We start from the raw sequence: 24,674 nt of genomic DNA, 5'->3' as shown, positions 1-24,674 counted from the left end.
TTCTCTATTTTTTGATTTTTTCGGATTTTCTGTTTGTACAATTTTTTTTTCTTTCCCCTTTTTTTTTTTTTGCCTTCCTTTTATATTCTATAATTAATAATTTAGAAAATTCCCTTTTCATAAAACTGGGGTTTGGTTATCATTCTATTCTTTTTCTTTTTGTTCCCAGGTTTTAATTTTTTTTTTTTTTAATCCAATTCACAAGGGACAGAGAACAATCTTAATCCAAGTTTATTACATTTACATCCACAATCTTTGCTCTTCAAGAAAATATTAAACTACAAGTATTATCAGTAATGTCTGAAACATTTCCCGAAACTAACACTCCTGTACAAACTCCATCTACTGAAAGTTTTGTTAACAAGATGAATGCTGATGACAAAACTATTGGCAATAATGTTTTCTCTCAAGATAGCGATAGTAATCAACAAAGTTCACACCAAGAACCGCTTTCACCTCCTAATCCATCTCCTACTCCTGAGAAGAGACAATTAGACGATGAGATAGATAGCAACACTGAGCCAGAGAGTAAGAAACAAAAGGTGGAAGAAGAATCTAATGTTGGTCAAACTGCCCTTGAAAGTGGATCGCCAATAAATGAAGATCAGGAAATTGCTACAAATAATGGTATTTCTGAAGACGCAGCACAAGAAAAACCTCAAGAGGAAGCACCGCAAGAGAAACCTCAAGAAGATGCACCACAAGAGAAACCCCAAGATGCACCACAAGAGACGCCTCAAGACGTACCACAGGAAAACCCTCACGAAAGTGAGGAACCAGATATTAAAGAAATTGATCCACCAAAGCCACCAGTCTTTACAGAACCTGCACCGAAACCACCTCAAGAACCAGATATGAACAATTTACCAGAACATCCACTACCACCACACCAAGCCAAGTTTGTGTTAAATACCATCAAGGCTGTGAAGAGAAATAGAGAAGCAGTTCCATTTTTGCATCCAGTCGACACTGTCAAATTGAATGTCCCATTCTACTACAATTATATTCCCAGACCAATGGATTTGTCTACTATTGAGCGTAAGATCAACTTGAAGGCATACGAGAATGTTTCACAAGTTGTTGATGACTTTAACCTTATGGTGAAGAATTGTAAGAAATTCAATGGAGAAGCAGCTGGTATATCGAAAATGGCGATGAATATTCAAGCACAATTTGAAAAGCTTATGGTCAAGGTGCCACCGAAAGAATTGCCAGTAGGAACTAACGCTGCTGAAGCTGCCTCTGCTGCTACTTCACCCAATACAAACAAGAGAAAAGCCACTACAGAATCTTCATCCCTGCATCATCATCAACACCGAGATTCAGTAGCTGCTGCCAGACCAAAGAGAACTATCCATCCACCTAAATCAAAAGAATTGCCATACGAGACCAAGCCAAAGAACAAAAAAGTTGCAGCAGAATTAAGGTTCTGTAATCAGACAATAAAAGAGCTTATGTCTAAAAAGCATTACAATTATAACTTTCCGTTTTTGGCACCCGTAGATACAGTCGCTTTGAATATACCTAACTACAATGAAATAGTGAAGCATCCAATGGATTTAGGAACTATTCAGTCCAAGTTAGCAAACAACGAGTATGAAAATGCCGATGATTTTGAGAAAGATGTGAGATTGGTGTTTAAAAACTGTTACCTTTTCAACCCTGAAGGCACTGATGTTAATATGATGGGACACCGATTGGAGGCTGTGTTTGACAAGAAATGGGCAAGCAAACCGGTTCCTGAACCAACTCCACAGAATTCAGATGTTAGTGACCGGGATTATAGTAGTGAAGAGGAAGACAATGTTGAAATTAGCGAAGCCATGCTTTCAGAAATCCCTGCAATCCAAGTTATGGAGAACCAGATTATCAGAATGAGAAAAGAATTGGACGAATTGAAAAAAGAGCATTTGAAGAGATTGAGAGAGCAACAAGCTGCCAGAAAGAAGAAGAAACAACAAAAGGGTAAGCGAAGAGCCTCTAAGGCAAAACATGCAAAGGACAGTCATCATCATCATCAAGTACAAGCACCACCAGAACCACCAAAATTGACTCCACCTCAGCCAGTGGTTACTTATGAGATGAAAAAGCAAGTTTCAGAAATGGTTCCTAATTTGTCAGACAAGAAATTAAATGCATTGATCAAGATAATTCAGGATGACGTTCAAATCAGTAACGATGACGAAGTAGAATTAGACATGGACCAATTGGAGGATCGTACAGTATTAAAGTTGTACGACTTTTTGTTTGGTGACAAAGCATTGAAAAATTCTGCTGGCAAGAAGAAGAAGCCTATTGCAAATAACAATTTGGATGAGCTAGCACATTTGAGAAGCCAGCTTGCGTTGTTTGATGAAGGGGTAAATGGTCAACAAGGGTCTGGTAATGGATTTATGAATGTTGTGAACCAAGAAGAGTCTTCTGAAGATGAGGCATCGTCAGAAAGTTCAGAAGAAGAATAATGAAACAAAATAATGTTTATGAAACTCCCAAATTTCTTTCCCTTTTTTTTTTAAGTTTTGAATGTATTATTTTTTATATATATTTTGTATTATATATACTTGATATTTTTTTATGTACATATTTTATTGGGTTAACAAATTAATTTTGACTAAGTTTTGTTGCAAAATATCACCAAAAAAAAATACGCGTGTATCAACTGAAACGAGATCCTGTAACGAATGTTAGTTGATTGTGCGGAGAGAAATCTTAAACACCAGTATTAGGTACATCTTTGCTTACCAATAGCATTACAACAACTTGTTGAACAGCTGTAGACCAAACCCTGGTTTTAGGGGGCGTGGTAAACCCAATACACACGGTCGTGGCAATACATCCAATAAAAATAGTAACAAATTGAAATTGCCAACATTTAAAAAACTGTTGGGACTAACCTGCATATAGGAGATTTCCTATAATTAACCTAACCAGAATTTTTTTTTACAACTTTTGAACTCCGAAGATTCCAACAAAAAAAAAAAAAAAAAGGAAAACCACCGATCAAGAATCAACTTAAAAGGTTAAAAGGTGTTTATACGAGAAATAATTACACTTAGTTGCAAAAAATCAAATAATACCAAAAAAAAAAAAAATTACCATACACATTGTTTTTGAACCCTTGGTTATTGTGTAGTTGGTGTTAGTATTGTGGGATTGATTACTCTTGGCACAGCACGGAGTAGCCCAAAAAATAATATATTACATCTGGACTCCTTTTCACACAGTATGGGTTAGAACGAGAAAGTTTGGTTTACAATATTGGAAATGAGACTCGCAAGTTTTTGTGCTCCCAACATTAAACATCATGCCAACAATTTTTTTTTTTGAAAAATTAAACACGCACCATCAACAAAGGCTCTGCCAGTATTCTGCAAATTAGAAAATGATATATATAAAACCAATATATCCCTTTGTTTGAAAATTTTTTTTTCTCTTTAGTTGTTTCTTTTCTTTGATTTCAATTTCAATTTCTGTTTTCTACTTTGGCTTTTCCCTTTATAGATTATTTAAGATCTGAGGTACAATCTTTCACACCACCCCCCCATAATTTATCCTATTTTCATAATACACAATGTCGACTCATAGACCTTTTCAATTAAATCACGGTTCAATTGAACATACTTTATTGGTACCAAATGACTTATTTTTTAACTATTCACAATTAAAAGATGAATTTATAAAGACATTACCCGAGCCAACTGAAGGTTTTGCTGGTGATGACGAACCATCCAGTCCTGCTGAATTGTATGGTAAATTTATTGGGTTCATTAGTAATGCCCAATTCCCACAAATTGTCGAATTATCATTGAAAGATTTCGAATCGCGCTTTTTGGACAACAACAATGACAATATTCATTCCTTTGCCGTTAAATTGTTAGACGACGAAACATACCCAACCACCATTGCTAAAGTCAAGGAAAATATTGTCAAGAATTACTACAAAGCTGTCAAGTCTATCAACAAAGTAGAATCCAACTTATTGTACCACTGCAAACATGATGCCAAGTTAGCTGCTATATTTGGTGGTCAAGGTAATACAGACGACTACTTTGAAGAATTGCGTGAATTGTACACCTTATACCAAGGTTTAATTGAAGATCTCCTTGTGTGCATTGCTGAAAAATTGAACCAATTGCACCCATCATTTGACAAAATCTATACTCAAGGTTTGAACATCTTGTCGTGGTTGAAACATCCTGAAACTACCCCTGACCAGGATTATTTGTTATCGGTTCCAGTGAGTTGTCCAGTGATTTGTGTTATCCAATTGTGTCATTACACTATTACTTGCAAAGTTCTTGGTTTGACGCCAGGCGAATTTAGAAATTCCTTGAGATGGTCTACTGGTCATTCACAAGGTTTAGTTACCGCTGTCACTATTGCTGCATCCGATTCCTGGGATTCATTTTTAAAGAATTCATTGACAGCCGTGTCATTGTTGCTTTTCATTGGTTCTAGATGTTTGAGCACCTACCCAAGAACTTCATTGCCACCTACTATGTTGCAGGACTCATTGGATAACGGAGAAGGTAGACCATCTCCAATGTTGTCGGTTAGAGATTTGTCCATCAAACAAGTTGAAAAATTTATTGAACAAACCAACTCACATTTGCCTAAGGAAAAACACATTGCCATCAGTTTGATAAACGGTGCTAGAAACTTGGTTCTTTCGGGTCCACCAGAATCTCTTTATGGGTTCAACTTGAATTTAAGAAACCAAAAGGCACCAATGGGCTTAGACCAATCACGTGTCCCATTCAGTGAACGTAAGTTGAAATGCTCCAACAGATTCTTACCAATATTTGCTCCATTCCATTCCCATTTATTAGCTGACGCCACTGAGTTGATTTTGGATGATGTCAAGGAACATGGGTTGGTTTTTGAAGGATTAAAAATCCCAGTGTACGACACTTTTGACGGTTCGGACTTTCAAGGAATCAAGGAACCAATTATTGATCGTGTTGTCAAGTTGATTACTGAATTGCCAGTTCATTGGGAAGAGGCCACCAACCACAAGGCTACTCATATTTTAGATTTTGGCCCAGGTGGTGTTTCTGGATTGGGTGTTTTGACTCACAGAAATAAGGAGGGTACTGGTGCGAGAATTATTCTTGCTGGCACTCTTGACTCCAATCCTATTGATGATGAGTATGGTTTTAAACATGAAATTTTCCAAACTTCTGCTGACAAAGCCATTAAATGGGCACCAGATTGGTTGAAAGAGTTGAGACCAACTTTGGTTAAAAACTCAGAAGGCAAGATTTACGTGAAGACCAAGTTTTCGCAATTGTTAGGTAGAGCTCCTTTAATGGTTGCTGGTATGACTCCAACTACTGTCAACACCGATATTGTTAGTGCTGCTTTAAATGCTGGCTACCATATTGAATTAGCCGGTGGTGGTTATTTCTCTCCAGTTATGATGACCAAGGCAATTGACGAAATTGTTTCTAGAATCAAGCCAGGTTATGGTTTAGGGATCAACTTGATCTATGTTAACCCATTTATGTTGCAATGGGGTATTCCATTGATCAAAGATTTAAGAGAAAAAGGTTATCCAATTCAATCATTGACTATTGGTGCTGGTGTTCCATCTATTGAAGTTGCCACTGAATATATTGAAGACTTGGGATTGACGCATTTGGGCTTGAAACCAGGTTCAGTTGATGCCATTAGTCAAGTTATTGCTATTGCCAAGGCCCACCCAACATTCCCAATTGTTATGCAATGGACTGGTGGAAGAGGTGGTGGTCACCATTCATTTGAAGATTTCCATCAACCAATTATTCAGATGTACTCCAAGATCAGAAGATGTTCAAACATTATTTTAGTTGCTGGTTCAGGTTTTGGTTCAGACGAAGACACTTATCCATACTTGAGTGGTTACTGGTCTGAAAAATTCAACTATCCTCCAATGCCTTTTGATGGTGTTTTGTTTGGTTCAAGGGTGATGACATCGAAGGAATCTCACACTTCGTTGGCAGCTAAGAAATTGATTGTTGAATGTAAAGGTGTTCCAGACCAACAATGGGAACAAACCTATAAGAAACCAACTGGTGGTATCATCACTGTTAGATCGGAAATGGGAGAACCTATTCATAAGATTGCCACTAGAGGTGTTATGTTCTGGAAGGAATTGGACGATACTATTTTCAACTTGCCAAAGAATAAGTTGTTAGAGGCCTTGAACAAGAAGAGAGATCATATCATTAAAAAGTTGAACAATGATTTCCAAAAGCCATGGTTTGGTATAAACGCCAATGGTGTTTGTGACTTGCAGGAAATGACTTACAAGGAAGTTGCCAATAGATTGGTTGAATTGATGTATGTTAAGAAGTCTCACAGATGGATTGATGTTTCGTTGAGAAACTTGTATGGTGACTTTTTAAGAAGAGTTGAAGAAAGATTTACCAGCAGTACCGGTACAGTTTCATTGTTGCAGAACTTTAACCAATTGAACGAACCAGAACAGTTTACTGTTGATTTCTTTGCAAAATTCCCTCAAGCAGGTAAACAATTGATTTCTGAAGAAGATTGTGATCACTTTTTGATGTTGGCTGCCAGACCAGCACAGAAACCAGTCCCATTTGTTCCGGTGTTGGATGAAAGATTTGAGTTCTTTTTCAAAAAAGATTCACTTTGGCAATCTGAAGATTTGGAAAGTGTTGTTGATGAAGATGTTCAAAGAACCTGTATTTTGCATGGTCCTGTTGCTTCGCAATTTACTACCAAGGTAGATGAACCAATTGGTGATATTTTGAACTCAATACACGAAGGTCACATTGCCAGATTAATCAAAGAAGAATACTCTGGAGACGAATCCAAGATTCCTGTTGTTGAATATTTTGGTGGAAAGAAAGCCGCAAGTGCATCCAGTGGTTGTGTTAATGTCGCTAAAGGCAAAGAAGTTGTTTATGAGATTGACTCGCAGCTCCCAGGTAAACAAGAATGGTTAGATTTATTGGCTGGAACCGAGTTGAACTGGTTACAAGCATTTATTTCCACTGACAGAATTGTTCAAGGGTCTAAACACGTTTCTAACCCATTGCATAATATCTTGACTCCTGTTAAACATTCCAAGGTTACCATTGACAAGGAAACCAAGAAGTTGACTGCTTTTGAAAACATTAAAGGTGACTTGTTGCCAGTTGTTGAAATTGAGTTGATCAAGCCAAACACCATCCAATTGTCTTTAATTGAACATAGAACTGCCGATTCTAACCCTGTGGCATTACCATTTTTGTACAAGTACAACCCAGCCGATGGGTTTGCACCAATTTTGGAAATCATGGAAGATAGAAACGAGAGAATCAAAGAATTTTACTGGAAGTTGTGGTTTGGATCTTCTGTTCCATACTCTAACGATATTAATGTTGAAAAAGCTATTTTGGGAGATGAAATTACCATTTCAAGCAAGACTATTAGTGAATTCACTCATGCAATTGGTAACAAGTGTGATGCATTTGTTGACAGGCCTGGTAAGGCTACTTTAGCACCAATGGATTTTGCTATTGTTATTGGATGGAAGGCTATCATTAAGGCTATTTTCCCCAAGAGTGTTGATGGTGACTTGTTGAAGTTGGTTCATTTATCCAACGGTTACAAGATGATTCCAGGTGCTGCTCCGTTAAAGAAAGGCGATGTTGTTTCTACCAAGGCTGAAATCAAAGCAGTTTTGAACCAACCAAGTGGGAAATTGGTTGAGGTTGTTGGTACCATTTATCGTGAAAACAAACCGGTTATGGAAGTTACTTCTCAATTCTTGTACCGTGGTGAATACAATGACTACTGCAACACGTTCCAAAAAGTTACTGAAACCCCTGTTCAAGTTGCCTTCAAGTCCCCAAAGGATCTTGCTGTGTTAAGGTCTAAGGAATGGTTCCATTTGGAAAAAGATATCGAGTTTGATGTTTTGACCTTTAGATGTGAATCCACTTACAAGTTCAAGTCTGCTAACGTTTATTCGTCAATTAAAACAACTGGACAAGTGCTTTTAGAATTACCTACCAAAGAAGTTATTCAAGTTGGTTCTGTTGATTATGAAGCTGGTACCTCATATGGTAACCCAGTTACCGACTACTTGTCTAGAAATGGTAAGACCATTGAAGAATCGGTTATTTTTGAAAATGCCATTCCTTTGTCTTCTGGTGAAGAGTTGACTTCGAAAGCTCCTGGTACCAACGAACCTTATGCTATTGTTTCTGGTGATTACAATCCTATTCACGTTTCAAGAGTTTTTGCTGCCTATGCCAAGTTACCAGGTACCATCACCCATGGGATGTACTCGTCTGCTTCGATCAGAGCATTGGTTGAAGAATGGGCTGCTAATAATGTTGCATCAAGAGTTAGAGCATTCAAGTGTGATTTCGTTGGTATGGTATTACCAAATGATACTTTGCAGACTACTATGGAACATGTTGGTATGATCAACGGACGTAAGATCATCAAGGTTGAAACGAGAAATGTCGAAACCGAGCTTCCTGTTTTGATTGGTGAAGCTGAAATTGAACAACCAACTACAACTTATGTTTTCACTGGTCAAGGTTCTCAAGAACAAGGTATGGGTATGGAGTTGTACAATTCTTCTGAAGTTGCTCGTGAAGTGTGGGATAAGGCTGACAGACATTTTGTCAACAATTATGGTTTCTCTATTTTGGATATTGTTCAAAACAATCCAAATGAATTAACTATCCATTTTGGCGGTGCTAAAGGTAGAGCTATCAGAGATAACTATATTGGTATGATGTTTGAAACCATTGGTGAAGATGGTGCTTTGAAATCAGAAAAGATTTTCAAGGATATTGATGAAACTACTACTTCCTACACATTTGTTTCTCCAACTGGTTTGTTGTCAGCCACTCAATTTACTCAACCGGCTTTGACTTTAATGGAAAAGGCTGCTTATGAAGATATCAAGTCCAAGGGGTTGATTCCATCTGATATTATGTTTGCTGGTCACTCTCTTGGTGAGTATTCTGCTTTATCGTCATTGGCTAATGTCATGCCTATTGAGTCTTTGGTGGATGTTGTGTTTTACAGAGGTATGACTATGCAAGTTGCTGTTCCAAGAGATGAATTGGGTAGATCCAACTATGGTATGGTGGCTGTCAACCCAAGCAGAGTTAGCGCTACATTTGACGATAGTGCATTGAGATTTGTTGTTGATGAAGTTGCTAACAAGACCAAATGGTTATTGGAGATTGTTAACTACAATGTTGAGAATCAACAGTATGTTGCTGCTGGTGACTTGAGAGCATTGGATACTTTGACCAACGTTTTGAATGTGTTGAAGATTAACAAGATTGATATTGTCAAGTTACAAGAACAGATGAGCATTGACAAGGTTAAGGAACACTTGTATGAGATTGTTGACGAAGTTGCTGCCAAGTCTTTGGCCAAACCACAACCTATTGAATTGGAAAGAGGATTTGCTGTTATTCCATTGAAGGGTATTTCTGTTCCATTCCATTCGTCATACTTGATGTCAGGAGTCAAACCATTCCAAAGATTCTTGTGTAAGAAGATTCCAAAATCATCAGTCAAGCCTCAAGATTTGATTGGCAAATACATACCTAACTTGACTGCTAAACCATTTGAGTTGACTAAAGAATACTTCCAATCAGTATACGAATTGACCAAATCGGAAAAGATCAAGAATATTTTAGACAATTGGGAACAATACGAATAAGAAAAAAAAAAAAATAAAAAATGTATAGATATTTAATAAATAATGTATGAAATTCTATTTATTGCTATTTAAGGGACCGGTGATGTTGACCGGGGTAAATTTCTTTGGCAACGACACTCTGGAAAACCTTGATTTCAATCTTTGAGTAACCAAATCCATATCCAAATGTCTTGTCAAATTAATTCTTGGAATGCATCCAATGTAATGGTCATCATCTAACTGCACATCTAATGGATCTTGAGTGTGACAACCTGGTGACAATGATAATCTAATAGAATGCTTTTTACCAGTAGGGCTCGATGGGTCTTCTGCTTCGTACAATTCAAAAACTATTTGTGATAGGTAGTCTAATTCTGGAAGTGCATTCCTAGCAATCTTCATGGGAAGCTGTGAACCATAAATGATGTTTAGCAAAGTGTAGATATGTGACTCTTTGGTGAAATAGTTGACAAGTGCAGGTTGATCGTTTTTCTTCATATCATAAATGTCAGAAAGGATTTGCTTGGCCAATGGCAACGAAGTTAACAATCCAATATCCAATTTCTCTTCGTCTTTTATACCATATTCTTGTGGACAAATAAAATCAAATAGCACTTTTGACAATCTGTACAACTCACGCAATCTTGCAAATGTAGGGTGGTCGAATGGGGTTTGTGGAGAAGCAGTTTTATCTTTTGATTCACATTTCATGGTGGTGGCCGCGCCACTCAAGACCCAGCCAAGAGACCCAGCAGCAGAGCTCGAATTGAGATTGGCAGATGAATTGTTGGTGGAGGTTGATGCCGATTCTGGAAGTTTAAAGTTGTTCATTGCCAAGATGTTAATTGGGTACTCGCTAACCAAACCTGAAGAGTTGACTGTACTACCACAAGTCTCTGTCAACCTTGAAAGTAGCACCTTATCGTTTGGATCATATGAGAATACTTTTTGAAGGAACTGACGGTTGTGTAATGCGTCGTATTTCATTGTATCGTACAATTCCGAGATCTTTGAAGGATGGGTCTTTTCCACACTTATAAACTCCTGAAACAATTTGTCCCATCTTTCTTTAAACAAAAATGGATCTTCGCCACAGCACCAGTTTATTTGAAACTCTTGGACGTTTTTCGTTTCAAAGTTGTAATTCATTATTTGGTGGTAAAAATTCATCAACTCACACACCCTTTTAATAACTTCAAATGGTTGTGGCATTTTCGGAGGCCATGTAAATTGTGGTGGGGCCTCAGCACCTTCACGCAACAAAGGCTTTAGCTTCTTTTTAACTTTATCCATCAAGTCTTTAGCAGCATTAGAATCATCCAACAAGTCCTTTCTCACAATAAGGAAATCGTCCACCAACGGTTCATCAAACGACAACAAAGATGCACTAAAGTATTGAGCACTAGCAATGACCCTCCTTTCAGAAGATGTGTATACTTTAACATCATCAAGGGCTTCACGATTAAGCAATTGAAGGTTTTGTCTCATTTGTTCTCCAACATCGGTTGCTTGGTGTTTAGCAGAATGGGTTGGCTCGCCACCCCATTTTAGAATTAATTGCACTTTGTCAACAATTTCGGGGTTGTCGCCGTTTAAAGTCGGTTTGAGCTGGATCTTGGTTCCTGGAAAATCCATTTTCTTTTCCAATGCAATACGCAATTGCTTTAATTTATTCAAATCCTCAAGACCTTTGGATTCTGCTATTTTAACTGTTTCCAAAACAACTTGTAAATCAGGCACCGCACGAATAATAACCTCCTCTCTATGGCCCTTAAGCAATGAGATGAAAACCGGTGATCTAAATGAATATTTAAATTTTTGTTTGGGGGTACGATCGGCGTGACGAATAACAGTAACCATTCCTTTGAATACCCATTTTTGGGCCTTTTGTTCAAACTGACTGGTCTGCAACATTTTCGGGATTTTTCTTGTCAACAAGTCTCTTGATTTCTTTGCATCGATAAATAAGCCACGTAAGATTGATGCACACGAATCGTAGTAATCGTTATTGTCCTTGACAAAGGAGAATCCGTTGACGTCAATGACAAATGATTTGCCATTCACTCTTAGCAAATCAAACCCACAAATCGTTTGCTTAAAAGCGCTACTGACGTTTTTTGCCATGGTTTTTTCTTCGTCAGTCAACTCAGTAACGTATCTTATTTCTTTACCATGGGTATTTCTTCTTACGATACCATCAACAACTGGCGATTTTCTTGTTTCTGCATGGCAAAAGTTGGGTCCAACAGTATAAGCCTTGACGTCTTCAAAGTTGTCGGTATCCATAAATTTCTCATAGATAAATGAACCGTCAGTTCGTGGCGAGCTCAAGTTGGCATCAAACTCAGATGACTTGTTTCCGATTTTACGAAACAATCTTCGACCGCCGCCGCCAGTGGCTCTTGGATAGTAAATATAAACGTTATGGTCTTCTCCATCAACAGGTTTTTCCACAAACGGTTTGCTAAGGGTTTTGTCTCCAACTCTGAGGGTGTCTTCGTCGACCATCTCCCAGTCGGGTTCGCTTTGGTTAGTCAATTTTTCGAGTTTTTCCTCAGACATTCCAATTTCTTTTAATCTGTCTAATAATTGAGAGTCCAAATGGGGTCCACCATCTCTGCTGATTTCCAATCTTTCGGGTGACGGAACATTGGCATGGTTAAGAATAGCCAAAACCACTCTTCTATCCCAGAGTGCCTTTTGAAACACCAAGTCATTTATCATGTACGGCTTTCTATAGTTTACATAATCAATAGCTTTATCTAATGGGAACCCAGTGGAAAAGAAACTAATCAAAAAGTCACAAGTGGGCCAGTTTTCGATAGCTTCGTCAAGTATAACCTTGTCACCAAAAATAACTGTTTCAAACTCCCCGGTCTCAATAAGTCTATTGAGAATTCGTCTGCATGGTTTGGATAACGCCTTGGCGTCCATGGCACAAACACCTATTGTCCCGATCTTTGGTAGTTTGAATGTGTCTGCATAAGATTTCCTCGATGCATTGGATGTGTTTGACACTGTACGACTGATTCTCGAGCCATCGACAAACGAGTTGGAGTACGATTTGATGTTTGATAAGTTTTCTGCAGTAATAGGCTGCACCAAATCATCATCGCTCACTTGGCCAGCAGAAGACGAAATCGAGTTTAATCTAGAAACAGAATCCTCAGCGTGTGTTTTTGGGGAAAACCCTTCTAGCATCGGGGCTATAGATGCCATTGCTTTTTCAGTGATGGGGGTGGGGATTGGTTTGGGGGTTCCATTAGATTGATCGATGGGTGCGGACAATGGCGATAACGGTTGACTAATTGATTTTGGGATATTCAACGAGGTTGGTTTAGAATCTTCCTTCTTAGGAACAGGTATAGGCAAAGATTCTGAGTTCGATGTCATTGTTGGTGAAGTCAAAAAGTGAAAAAAAAAAAAAAAGAAGAATGCAACATTGTTGAGATTTTTTTTTTTTTTTTTTTAGGTTGCGCAACTCAGAGAAAAACAAAGCAATTTACAGAAGTCAAAACGTGCGTCACAATTCTATTTTTTAAAAAATCTAGCAAATACTCTATTTTTGGAGGTCGACCTTGAACGGGATTCATTGAGAACTTGATCAGAAAGACCGCCGCCTCTACCTCGATCTTCATTAACCAAACTTGTGTATGATGAGTTTCTAGATATCGATGGGCTTATCAACGGAACTTTTTTTCTTATCACTCGGTTGTCGATATGGTCGATATTTTTAATCCAATTCTCAAAGTACTGTGGCCCATCGACTTCTTCTCGCAAAAACTCGACATACCGGTAAGTTGGTTTCACTAGTATTATGGGGACTAACGAGCACTCTAAAATGTGTTTTGACAATGACGATTTTGTAAATGACCGATGATGCTCTTTCCCGTCGTAGTGATGAGTTCCAATAGCCATCATTGACGGGCGGTACTCATCGATTGCTGACTTGATTGCCCTTTTGGCTTTACCAATAGCCGCCTCATAGATAATACAAACTTTCTTGAAATGATGATTGATTTGTTCAATTTTCGCCAAGTTTTTTTGTACTTTGGACTTGTCGATGGCCACATGTTGTTTTTCGTCCAAAACCTGTAGAACCACTATGGTGTCACCATTAATAATCATTTCGTCAAACAACCACTCGATAGCTTTTGTAGATTCCACATCGTCGTTGTAGCCGACCAAAAATGTTTTGTTTGTACGACGAAACTTGAAAAGAGGGTGCTTTGCCTTGACAGTGTACGACTTTTGGTGGCCATGGGGAGAAGTGTCGAATGAAATGCCTCTTTCCATGGATTTCATACGCAAAAACGGAGGTCTTGATTTGTTACTGAGCTGGTCTGAGCTTTCGCTTGGTGATATGATCGGTGATAATGGCATAGGGGTGATTGACGGCGATGTCATAGAATCGGAGTCATAGTCGTCGTAGTATAACCTGCCCAATAAATCAGAAGAATTGTTTTCCTGGCGGTATAATTCGACCGAGTCGTTGCTTGTATGGTAGAGCTCGGCATTTAGTTGGGTGTTTCGTAGAGTCTCGTCATCGAGATCTCCTGTTGCAAGTAGACGAGATGGAGCAGCAGGAGTCTTCTTTAGTTGTTTCACGGCTTCCATTAGGGGTTGGAAAGAGGATAAAAAAAAAATAGGAAAACGGAAAAACCGTCGAAGAAAAATACTCGCCCAAAAAAACCAGTGCGGCATACACAGAACGTTCTATTTACAAAAAAATTGTATACACTTGTTACCAATTGGACCTTCCATTGTTTACTTGGCTATTCTTTTCAATCAATCCCCATATTCTGTCCATTCTTATTCCTCCGATATTATCCATCACATAAAAGTCCCTTGTGTTGTCCCTCCATGTAGAATACGGCAAATATGGTTTTGCTGGTGGCAGTAGTTTCAAGTCCTTGTTGTCTGTTATAGTCAACAACTCATTATATGTGCTTCCGCCAGTAAAATTTAGCTTTTCCAAGATCAACTTTTCATCACTGACAAGGTTTTCTAATGTTTGGGGTTTTGTTTTATCGTATAGCCTAAATATTCTTGTTACATAGTCTTTCGTCTTGTACTGTACCAAAGCCAACGGGGTGAATGTTGCTGCCAATGTTGCGTAGGCATACAAATCATCAAACTGACTCGATTCGTAGAATAATTTAGCACCATAAATTCCTAATACACCCACACTCAAAGTCAATCTCTTTAACATGGAAACGTATTTTGATGCTGGTGCTTCATACAACGGCAGATAAGCCAACCTATACTGTTGTGGTAATTTCGTTTTACGGAATTTGTTTCTTTCTTGTACGTAAACTGGATCGTCTTCCAAGGTAGGCGACCAAGGGTTGTTTTCACTTAATATTTCATCGGATTCGACTGAACTGTCTGATGGAGTAAAGCTTCTTTTAGCTTTTGATCGGGAAAGAATTGAAAACGAACGATGGTAAATGGTTCTAGATAACATTGGTGATGGTAATTGAGGACAGAGACAGTAAAAATTTTCTTTTTTGCTAGGAAACAAAAAAATTGAAGAGAGAGAGAAAAAAAAAAAAAAAAAAAAAAAAAAATTTTAAACCCAACTCTTAACTTTAGATCACCAACAACTAGATTACCATCATGGATTCTGACGCCACTAACAGATTTGTCCCCGAATATCGCCGTACTAATTTTAAAAACAAGGGCCGTTTCCAGAGCGATGAGTTGAGAAGAAGAAGAGAAACACATCAAGTTGATTTGAGAAAACAAAAGAGAGAAGAAGTGTTAGCCAAAAGAAGAAACTATGCCAATCAAGGTAACGAGTCTGAAGATGAAGAAGAGTATAATCCCACCGCCAATAGTGACGAGAACCAATTCTACAACAAATTGAAACAAGATTTGCCCAAGATGCTTGAGATGATCCAGGCACCAGACTTTGATAGCCAACTCGCAGCTACAGTTAAATTTCGTCAAATCTTGTCGCGTGAACATAACCCACCGATTGATTTGGTCATCCAAAGTGGAGTAATCCCAACTTTGGTTGAGTTTATGAAGGAGGACCACCCTGATATGTTACAGTTGGAAGCAGCGTGGGCATTGACCAATATTGCCTCTGGAGACTCAGCACAAACCCGAGTTGTTGTTGAAGCCAATGCGGTGCCATTATTTGTCCAGTTATTGTATTCGCAATCTCTTGAGGTCAAAGAGCAAGCCATCTGGGCTCTTGGTAATGTTGCTGGTGATTCTTCTGACAATAGAGACTATGTTTTAAGCTGCAATGCCATGGAGCCGGTCTTGCAATTGTTTAACTGCACCAAAATGTCATTAATTAGGACTGCAACCTGGACGTTGTCGAACTTGTGCCGTGGTAAGTCGCCACAGCCAGATTGGAATATTGTATCACAAGCAATCCCAACTTTGGGGAAGTTGATTTATTCTGTTGATGCTGAGACTTTGGTCGATGCGTGCTGGGCCGTCTCGTACTTGTCTGATGGTACATCTGAGGCGATCCAAGCCGTTATTGATGCTCGAATCCCCCACCGTCTTGTTGAATTATTGGGACATGATTCTACGTTGGTGCAAACTCCGGCTTTGCGAGCCATAGGAAATATTGTTACCGGAAGCGATTACCAGACGCAAATTGTCATTAATGCCGGGGTGTTGCCTGCATTAGCGCCATTGTTAAACTCTACCAAGGACACAATCAGGAAAGAGGCATGCTGGACAATTTCCAATATCACTGCCGGTACTACTGATCAAATCCAAGCAGTCATTGATGCCAACTTGATTCCACAAGTGATTAGATTATTGATCCATGGAGACTACAAGACGAAAAAGGAAGCATGCTGGGCAATTTCGAATGCTTCTTCCGGTGGGTTGACCAAACCTGACCAAATCCGTTATTTGGTAAGCCAAGGATGTATCAAGCCATTGTGTGATTTATTATCGGTTGCTGATTCCAAGATAATCGAGGTTACATTAGATTCCTTAGAGAACATTTTGAAGATGGGAGAAATGGACAAAGAGGCTAGAGGCGCTAGTGTTAACGAGTATGCTTTGTTCATTGAAGAAGCTGGTGGCATGGAAAAGATTTTTGAGTGTCAAAACAACCCCAACGAAAAGATTTATCAAAAAGCATTTAGTATCATTGAAAAGTATTTCTCTGATGACGACGGTCAAATCGATGACGAAAACATTGTTCCTGAAAGTTATGGCAATTCATTTGGTTTTGGTATGGATGCCAACCAACAACAACAAAACTTTCAATTTTAGAAAAGAAGGTCCGCCTGCCCCCCCCCTTTTTTTTTTCGGTTTGCTGTTTCTTTTTTTTTTAGTGTATAGGTTTCTTTTTTTTTTTTCATCATCATCATCGGCATATCTCTCTTTCTCTCTCTCTTTTTTAATATACATCAATTTCTCTACCATGTCTAGAAGAGTCGTTGGAAATCAAGTTATTTTGGGAATTAACGCTGTTTCAATTGCGATTGGGGTGTATGGGGCATCCCGGATTTTCCTGCTTGAGTTGTCGGATGATTTGAAGGGGGCAGGCCATTACCAGTTTCTTACAAACTTGTCGTTAATATATTCGCTTGGGGTTTTTGGGTTAGGGTTTTTCGCCCATTTAACCAGATCAGAGAGTTTGTATGATCTTAAGAATCTTCTTCATCCGATTGGGTTGGCGTTGGAAACAATTGTGGCAATGGTGTACTGGCCGTTGCGGTTATTTTGCTTGCATTTGCTAACCCCTGACCCGGAAAATTTTAAGATCCCTTTGAAGCTTGATTTATCTGTGCATTTAATGCCGGTAGTGTCGTTGCTTATTGATTATTTAGTATTTATGCCACGGTGGACGATTAAAAGCAATACGGTGTTGTTGTTGATTACGGCGCTTTCCACGGGCTACTGGTGTTTGTTAAAGTATTTAGTGGATACTGAAAATGGCGGAAGGTATCCTTATGCGTTTATGGATATGGAAGATGATGGGTTAAGAGCACTTGTGTTTGTGGCTGTGGGTTTGGTTGCATTTTTACAGTTTCATTTTATGAGAAGTATCTACGACTTTGTTGTGAAGAAGACCGAGAACGTGGATGTAGAAATTGATAGAAAGCTAGATTAGGGGTGTATAGTGTTTTTGCAACTGGGAGAATGTATGGGCTCGCCTGGTGTGTTTCCTGCACGTAGCTCTATCCTCGTCCAATAAAAGAAAATTTTTTTTTTTTTTCTTCTTCTTTCCGAATACTTGAAGCCACCACCCAACCAGCACATCATGATTTACCTTAAAAGTTTGCTTAATGTGATTGACAATTCTGGTGCTCAGGTTGTTGAATGTATCAAGGTTTTGCGTCACAAGCCCAAGAGTTGTGCACAGATTGGCGATAGAATAACGTGTGTTGTGAAACAGGCCAGACCATTACAGCAAGAGTTGACGGGACAAACATCGACCAACAGAGTCAAGAGAAGAGATATCTGCCAGGCAGTGGTTGTTAGAACAAGGGCCCCACTTAAGAGAAAGGACGGAAGTGTTGTTAGATTCGACGATAATGCTTGTGTGTTGATAAATAAGAATGGTGAGCCGTTAGGCACGAGAATATCGTCGGTCGTGGCCAAAGAATTGAAGGACTTAAACTACAACAAGATTGTGGCCTTAGCTCCAAAGACTTTTTAAAGTTTATATTCATGTACATAGATGTCTATTGAAATGATTTCAATACATTAGCAAGTTGTGTGTTAAAGTCGCTTGTAACATTAAGAGCGTTAGCGGCGTCGGCTATTTCTTGTAGGTACGTTGTATATGGTTGAGTCGAGCCATAGGATACCTTTAGTTGTTGAAGAAGCTTTATGAGTTTATCCTTAACCTCAAGAAACGACACCTCTTCCTGGGACAACTCTTGCTGCAATTGGCTAAGTCTAGCACAGTTGTTTTCAATCAATGATTCGTTTTCGTCGAATAGATTTTGTAGTTCCTGAACCCGTTGGTGGATCGACATGTTTTAGGTCTTACGTGTTTTTCACGGAATTTAAAAAGACGAACGAGAGAAAATTTTTTTACTTTTTTTTTTTTTTTTTTTCATTAAATTATCTATCACCAACAATGTCTGACGTTGCAGATAAAGTTAAGGACTTGTCCTTTAAAGACAAGAAGAAGAAACCTGCTAACTCATTATATTTAGACCCACAACCTGCATTTATTGAAGAAAGAATCAAGTTATTTGAAGAATTGAAAGCTCAGTATGACGAGGAAATTAGCAATAAGGAAAAGACGCCAATTAAAATCACCTTAAGGGATGGTACCGTCAAGGAAGGTACTGCTTTTGAGACTTCTCCCATGGATATTGCCAACTCTATAGGTAAATCCTTTGCTGAAAGACAAGTTATTGCCAAAGTCGACGGTAAGTTATGGGATATGCCTCGTCCATTAGAGGGAGACGTCAAATTGGAATTTTTGGATTTTGAGCATCCCGAAGGTAAGGCTGTGTTCTGGCACTCGTCGGCCCATATTTTAGGTGAAGCATGTGAATGCCATTATGGGTGTCACTTATCGCATGGTCCGCCAACTGAAGATGGGTTTTTCTACGATATGTCGATCAACAATGGTGAAACATTTGTTACTCAGGGGGATTTTGGTAACTTGGAACAAGTAGCCACCAAGGCTATAAAGGAAAAGCAAAAGTTTGAAAGGTTGGAAATGACCAAGGAACAATTGTTGAAAATGTTTCATTACAACAAGTACAAGGTCAAGTTTATTAGCGACAAGATCCCTGACGGCACGTCTACTACTGTGTACAGATGTGGTCCGTTGATTGATTTGTGTGTTGGTCCCCACATCCCCCACTCAGGAAGAATCAAGGCATTTAAGGTGTTGAAGAATTCTTCGTCGTACTTTTTGGGCGATGCCAGCAATGACTCGTTGCAGAGAGTCTATGGTATCTCTTTTCCAGATAAGAAGTTGATGACTGAGCACTTGAAGTTTTTAGCCGAGGCTGCTGAGAGAGACCACAGAAAGATTGGTAGAGAACAGGAATTGTTTATTTTCAATGAAATGTCACCTGGTTCGGCCATGTGGTTGCCCCATGGTGCTAGAATTTACAACACTTTGGTTGATACTTTGAGGACAGAGTACAGAAAGAGAGGCTATGAAGAGGTTATCACGCCAAACATGTACTCGACCAAGCTCTGGGAGACTTCTGGTCACTGGCAAAACTATAAGGAAAACATGTTTTCGTTTGAAGTTGAAAAGGAGACTTTTGGGTTAAAGCCAATGAACTGTCCTGGTCACTGTATTTTGTTTAAGTCGAGAGAAAGATCGTACCGTGAATTGCCATGGCGTGTTGCTGATTTTGGTGTTATTCACAGAAACGAGTTTTCTGGTGCGTTGTCGGGATTGACAAGAGTCCGTCGTTTCCAACAAGATGATGCTCATATTTTCTGTACCACTGACCAAATCGGGACGGAAATTGCTGGTGTTTTTGACTTTTTGAAGAAAATGTATGGTATTTTTGGATTTGAGTTCAAGATGGAGTTGTCTACCAGACCAGAAAAGTATGTTGGGGACTTGGAGACATGGAACTCAGCAGAAAAGAAGTTGGAGCAAGCGTTGAATGATTTCTTGGGTGAAGGCAAGTGGGAGTTAAATCCTGGTGATGGTGCGTTCTACGGACCCAAGATCGATATTATGATCAGTGATGCGTTAAAGAGATGGTTCCAATGCGCCACTATCCAATTGGATTTCCAGTTGCCACAACGTTTTGAGTTGGAGTACAAGTCCGACAAAGGTCCCAACACGCGTCCAGTTATGATCCACCGAGCCATTTTGGGGTCAGTTGAGAGAATGACAGCTATTTTGACTGAGCACTACAAGGGTAAATGGCCATTCTGGTTGTCTCCAAGACAGGTTTTGATTGTTCCGGTTGGGCCCAAGTACTATGATTATGCACAGAAGCTTCAAAAGAAGTTGAATGACGATTACTTTTTCTACTGTGATGTTGATGTTAGTGGGAACACCTTACCCAAGAAGATTAGAACTGGGCAGTTGTACAAGTACAACTTTATCTTTATTGTTGGTGAAGACGAGGAAAACAGCGAGAGTGTTAATGTCAGAAACAGAGACATTCCAGAAGAGCAAGGAAAGAATGCTATGGTCAAGTTTGATGACGTTGTGAAGCAAATGGTTGCCTTGAGAGAGTCTAAGAGAAGCGACAATAAATTACAATAGAAGCGTGTAGAATAAAGCAAGTATATGCATTGCGGTAAACTTTTTTTTTTTTTTTCTTCCGAGGGATATAAAAGTGGAGCAAAATTTCCATAATTATCCCTACTTTTTTGTTTTTTTGTTTTCGTAGACAAGTTTTATCATGTCTGGAAATCCATTACAAGATATATTAACGCCATCGCAATTTCAACAATGTGTTCGGTTCTATGAGGCTGATCAGAAGTTGGACCATGGCGAGCGGGTGGCTTTGGCTACGCAATTGCAAACACTTGCCATGAAAACGAGTTTGGCTGGGTATACGAGTGGTATGCTAGGGTTTTTCGCTCCGACGATGTACTACCGTGCTGTTGGCAGGTTCCCTACTCCGTTGTTTTTGGTACAACGACCATTTTTTTCGTTGGTATTGGGGTTTGGTACGTTGCTTGTTGGGAATAATGTCACGGCCAAGTATTTGTATGAAAAGAATCGGAAACAGAGTTTTGCAGACAAGAATATTGGTGATGTTTGGCAGACTATGGATTTCCCGTACCTCAATTTTTTTACATTGTATTATAGCAGGACGTCGGTGTTTCCAAACTTTATTATGAGAGATCCTCGAACATGTTCCTACCAGCCGCTCAAGAAGGAGAACCCGCACTTTACTGAAGCTACCAAGCTTGGGCATTTGGATAATACGGGTAAGGAACATGTTTTGTCTGTTTGGGATAAAGTCCGGTTAAACCATGGTGGGGGTGTATCGAAGTAAGATTTTATAGTTTTTTTTTTTTTTCGCAAATAATAATAATAAAAAAAAAAAATGTTCCACTTTTTCTTCTTGGCTAATCATGTCCGACAATATTTTGAGAGATAGGTTGGGTCCTGAAAAGTTTGCCAAAGCCCTTGAGTTTTATGATGCTGATCAGGAGTTGACGCAAGAGGATAGAGTACAGATACGCGATGATTTGAAGGAGGTTTTAGTTGGCGATAATCTTGCTAGTTATGGGTCCGGGTTAATCGGGTTTCTCATGCCAACTCTATATATGAGGTTTTTCAGAAAGGGCCTGGTCAATGGCAAATCGTTTTTCCAGAAACCGGTGTTGTCGGGGGCCATTGGGTTGGCCAATATGATGGTGACCCATCGGGTATACTCCCAGAAGTTGTTTAATGAGAAAATGAACCTGGGGCTACCGCAACGGCAGTTGAATGTGTGGAAGGCGATGGAACAGCGGCTGTTGGGGGTGTACATGTTTTATTATGCCAAAACGGCCCAAGACCCTAAGTTTAAGTTGGAGGATCCAAGAGAGTACACGGAGGAGAACCGGCTCAAAGTAAGGTTTGATCCGGAAAAGTATAGGGAGGGACATCCCCAAGAGTTGTCTACGTGGGATAGGATCCGTCTCTCCAATGGGTATGACATAACTGAAGAAAAAAAAACCGCCTGGGACGATATTAGGAGTAAGTAGGTAAATAAAATGCGAAAAAAAAAAAAAAAAAAAAAAAAAAAAAATCTCAACAAAACAACACGTAGACATAGCACCACCAAGAAGTTATGGACGCATTTAGTGATTCAGGAGAGTTGTATACTATTAGGAACCAGTTTTATACTAATCAGCACAATAAGGTCAAGGCGTATTCTCTTGATGAGTTTTCGCCGGAGAATCAATTAAAGGTGTTGGAGTTTCAGATCAGGTCGACGATTGCGTTGGAGCAGGACGCTTCGAAGATGATTGAAGACGGGAAAACCAAGTTTCCTGAGAATGAGCCGTTGTTTCAGTTGTTGAGTGCATGGAATGACTTGAAGGATTTTGGGGTTGATGATTCGACGTATTTTGAGGATGTTAAGCAGGCTAGTTTTGAGTTGCAAGCGGTGTTGACGGCATTGTATTTGGTGAAATTTGACAAGGATATTGATCAGGCCATTTTGTTTTTGAATAACTATATTGACAATGTGAACTCATTGGCCAAGTATAATGAATTGGAACCGTTTTTGGTGTTGGTGCAATTGTACTTGGTCAAGGGCAATCTCAGTGGTGCAGCCAAGGTTTTGGAAAGTTTGAACCACTTTCCCGAGTCTGCTCGTGATAATATTATTTACCAGGTATTGGAGTCGTGGATCTTGTCGGTGACTGGCGGGTCTGACAATATCAATAACAGCTACTATTTTTATGACGAAATTTTGTCGAGCGATTTTGATCAGGACATTCAGGGCAAGTTTAAGATTTTGAATGTGTTGTTTGCGTTGACGTTACAGTTGAAGCATTTCCCTGAAGCGCAAGAGTTGGTGGCTCAGATCAAGAGTTTGGGGGTTGTTGATGCCAATTTCATTGCCAACCAGATTACTTTTGACCAGTTGCAGAATGATGGCGCCCACGCTGAAGAGTTGATGACTGAGTTGAAACGATTAGACGCTTCGCATGAGTTGTTGAAAGAGCAAGATCTCAAAACAAGTATATTTGACGACATTGTTACAAAATATTCTATTTAGATTACTTTTACTTCAGTTTCTGAAGACTCCTCTTCGTGTACTTTAACTACGTCACCGTTTTCATCAAACTTCAAGCCTTCGGCCAACAATCTCTTTTCGATTTCCTTTAATTCGTTTTCTCTTTCCAACAATTCTTTTCTCTTGTTTATCAAGTCTTGGTGGACACGTTCCTCAAACTTTCTTAATCTCTCTTCCTCCAACTTGATTTGTTCTTCCTTCATGAGGTAGTCTGATTCGCTGATTTCTTGTTTGGCGCTATCCTTGTTGACGTACTGGAACTGCTTGCCCAGCAAGGCTTCGGTTCTGTAGTTTTCGTAGATCGAGTCGTGGGTGATATCTTTAAATTCGTTCAAGTGGGTCACCAACAAGACGTTTTTCAAAATGGTGAAGTCGTTAATCTCGGCATTGTCGATATCGATTGGCTTGAACTCTTTGTTTAATATTCTCAATTTCAAAACATCGTCCTCGTCCTCGCTGCCGTTGGGGTTGGATCTGTATTCGTTAGCGCCAATAATGGCGAATGGAATCAACGAGTTCAAGTACTTGTTGTATTCGATAATTTCTTCATCGATATAGTCCTGCTCATAGTCGTACTCGTTGAATTTGTAAAAGTTGATTCCGTAGTTGTTCAAGTCTTCCAAGATCAATTCCTTATTCAATTTCAACTCCTTAGGCGTTAACGAGTCGGCTTTGGATATGATAGGGATAATGTTGACTAAATTGTTGACGTGCTGCAAAAACTTGACGTCGATATCCGATAACCCGTGCCCAGTGGGGTTAATCATATAGATCAAAACATGGATTCTGCCGTCTTTGAATCTGGGGTTTCTCTTGACTCTGCTTTCTTCCAATAATACCTCATCAAACTGGTGTCTTATAAAGTCAACAATGATCTTAAAGTCGTCGTCACAGTTGATCAGGTTGGCGAAATTAGGCGTGTCGATGATATTAAGAGATATCTTGTGGCCCTCGTTATCTTCCAACTCGACGTTTTCATGTCTTAATGTCAATTTTTTGGTAAATGGGTCTTGCGTAGCAGTCAGGGAGGTAGGGACTATGGAGTTACCACCACATAATGTGTTTATTAATGTTGATCTACCTGACCCACTTTCGCCGATTATCATGATGGAAAAGTTGATGGATTTCTTTAAGGTTTTTCTCTTTCTCAAGGCAGCAGAGGAAACATTTTCTGTAGAATAATTCATGATGGATGGGTGGTGAGGAGGAGGAAAAGAAGAAAGGGGTCTGTGGGTGGTTTTGTTTTTTTTTTTTTTTTTTGTTTGTTTTGACGGGAAGTTATAGAACACGTAAAAAAAAAAAAAAAGAGAAAAATTTGGTTTTGACGAGTAAATACTGCT

General features: G+C 39.2%; 13 protein-coding genes across 13 annotated transcripts; 9 read left to right on the top strand and 4 right to left on the bottom strand. All coding sequences in view use genetic code 12, as the record gives it.

The window, feature by feature from the left end:
• Positions 1-296: 296 nt before the first annotated feature.
• CD36_50230 (bromodomain-containing transcription factor, putative) lies at positions 297-2,462 on the top strand (the record flags this gene model as incomplete). The annotated part of the gene is made up of 1 exon (XM_002420284.1): positions 297-2,462. The coding sequence occupies one exon, from the start codon at positions 297-299 to the stop codon at positions 2,460-2,462; it is 2,166 nt and encodes a 721-aa protein (XP_002420329.1).
• Positions 2,463-3,571: 1,109 nt separating this feature from the next.
• FAS1 (fatty acid synthase subunit beta (ec 2.3.1.86) [includes: 3-hydroxypalmitoyl-[acyl-carrier-protein] dehydratase (ec 4.2.1.61); enoyl-[acyl-carrier-protein] reductase [nadh] (ec 1.3.1.9); [acyl-carrier-protein] acetyltransferase (ec 2.3.1.38); [acyl-carrier-protein] malonyltransferase (ec 2.3.1.39); s-acyl fatty acid synthase thioesterase (ec 3.1.2.14)]) lies at positions 3,572-9,685 on the top strand (the record flags this gene model as incomplete). Its single annotated transcript, XM_002420283.1, has 1 exon — positions 3,572-9,685. The coding sequence occupies one exon, from the start codon at positions 3,572-3,574 to the stop codon at positions 9,683-9,685; it is 6,114 nt and encodes a 2,037-aa protein (XP_002420328.1).
• A 54-nt stretch (positions 9,686-9,739) lies between these two features.
• CD36_50210 (histidine acid phosphatase, putative) lies at positions 9,740-13,057 on the bottom strand (the record flags this gene model as incomplete). The annotated part of the gene is made up of 1 exon (XM_002420282.1): positions 9,740-13,057. One exon carries the CDS (start codon positions 13,055-13,057, stop codon positions 9,740-9,742), a length of 3,318 nt encoding a protein of 1,105 aa, XP_002420327.1.
• Positions 13,058-13,195: 138 nt separating this feature from the next.
• CD36_50200 (conserved hypothetical protein) lies at positions 13,196-14,368 on the bottom strand (the record flags this gene model as incomplete). Its single annotated transcript, XM_002420281.1, has 1 exon — positions 13,196-14,368. The coding sequence occupies one exon, from the start codon at positions 14,366-14,368 to the stop codon at positions 13,196-13,198; it is 1,173 nt and encodes a 390-aa protein (XP_002420326.1).
• Positions 14,369-14,408: 40 nt separating this feature from the next.
• On the bottom strand, positions 14,409-15,131 carry CD36_50190 (conserved hypothetical protein; the record flags this gene model as incomplete). The annotated part of the gene is made up of 1 exon (XM_002420280.1): positions 14,409-15,131. The coding sequence occupies one exon, from the start codon at positions 15,129-15,131 to the stop codon at positions 14,409-14,411; it is 723 nt and encodes a 240-aa protein (XP_002420325.1).
• Positions 15,132-15,283: 152 nt separating this feature from the next.
• On the top strand, positions 15,284-16,915 carry CD36_50180 (importin subunit alpha, putative; the record flags this gene model as incomplete). Its single annotated transcript, XM_002420279.1, has 1 exon — positions 15,284-16,915. The coding sequence occupies one exon, from the start codon at positions 15,284-15,286 to the stop codon at positions 16,913-16,915; it is 1,632 nt and encodes a 543-aa protein (XP_002420324.1).
• A 151-nt stretch (positions 16,916-17,066) lies between these two features.
• CD36_50170 (uncharacterized integral membrane protein, putative) lies at positions 17,067-17,759 on the top strand (the record flags this gene model as incomplete). The annotated part of the gene is made up of 1 exon (XM_002420278.1): positions 17,067-17,759. One exon carries the CDS (start codon positions 17,067-17,069, stop codon positions 17,757-17,759), a length of 693 nt encoding a protein of 230 aa, XP_002420323.1.
• Positions 17,760-17,909: 150 nt separating this feature from the next.
• Positions 17,910-18,308, top strand: CD36_50160 (mitochondrial 54S ribosomal protein YmL38/YmL34; the record flags this gene model as incomplete). The annotated part of the gene is made up of 1 exon (XM_002420277.1): positions 17,910-18,308. One exon carries the CDS (start codon positions 17,910-17,912, stop codon positions 18,306-18,308), a length of 399 nt encoding a protein of 132 aa, XP_002420322.1.
• Positions 18,309-18,734: 426 nt separating this feature from the next.
• On the top strand, positions 18,735-20,855 carry CD36_50150 (threonyl-tRNA synthetase, cytoplasmic, putative; the record flags this gene model as incomplete). Its single annotated transcript, XM_002420276.1, has 1 exon — positions 18,735-20,855. The coding sequence occupies one exon, from the start codon at positions 18,735-18,737 to the stop codon at positions 20,853-20,855; it is 2,121 nt and encodes a 706-aa protein (XP_002420321.1).
• A 139-nt stretch (positions 20,856-20,994) lies between these two features.
• CD36_50140 (conserved hypothetical protein) lies at positions 20,995-21,597 on the top strand (the record flags this gene model as incomplete). The annotated part of the gene is made up of 1 exon (XM_002420275.1): positions 20,995-21,597. One exon carries the CDS (start codon positions 20,995-20,997, stop codon positions 21,595-21,597), a length of 603 nt encoding a protein of 200 aa, XP_002420320.1.
• A 79-nt stretch (positions 21,598-21,676) lies between these two features.
• Positions 21,677-22,294, top strand: CD36_50130 (conserved hypothetical protein; the record flags this gene model as incomplete). The annotated part of the gene is made up of 1 exon (XM_002420274.1): positions 21,677-22,294. One exon carries the CDS (start codon positions 21,677-21,679, stop codon positions 22,292-22,294), a length of 618 nt encoding a protein of 205 aa, XP_002420319.1.
• Positions 22,295-22,380: 86 nt separating this feature from the next.
• On the top strand, positions 22,381-23,316 carry CD36_50120 (coatomer subunit epsilon, putative; the record flags this gene model as incomplete). Its single annotated transcript, XM_002420273.1, has 1 exon — positions 22,381-23,316. The coding sequence occupies one exon, from the start codon at positions 22,381-22,383 to the stop codon at positions 23,314-23,316; it is 936 nt and encodes a 311-aa protein (XP_002420318.1).
• CDC11 (septin, putative) lies at positions 23,313-24,521 on the bottom strand (the record flags this gene model as incomplete). Its single annotated transcript, XM_002420272.1, has 1 exon — positions 23,313-24,521. The coding sequence occupies one exon, from the start codon at positions 24,519-24,521 to the stop codon at positions 23,313-23,315; it is 1,209 nt and encodes a 402-aa protein (XP_002420317.1).
• Positions 24,522-24,674: the final 153 nt, after the last annotated feature.

This window comes from Candida dubliniensis, chromosome 5, assembly GCF_000026945.1.
Source record: "Candida dubliniensis CD36 chromosome 5, complete sequence".
Taxonomy (NCBI): Eukaryota; Fungi; Ascomycota; class Pichiomycetes; order Serinales; family Debaryomycetaceae; genus Candida; species Candida dubliniensis.
The sequence above is the reverse complement of the archived record's forward strand: the minus strand, read 5'-3'. Positions and strand labels throughout refer to the sequence as shown.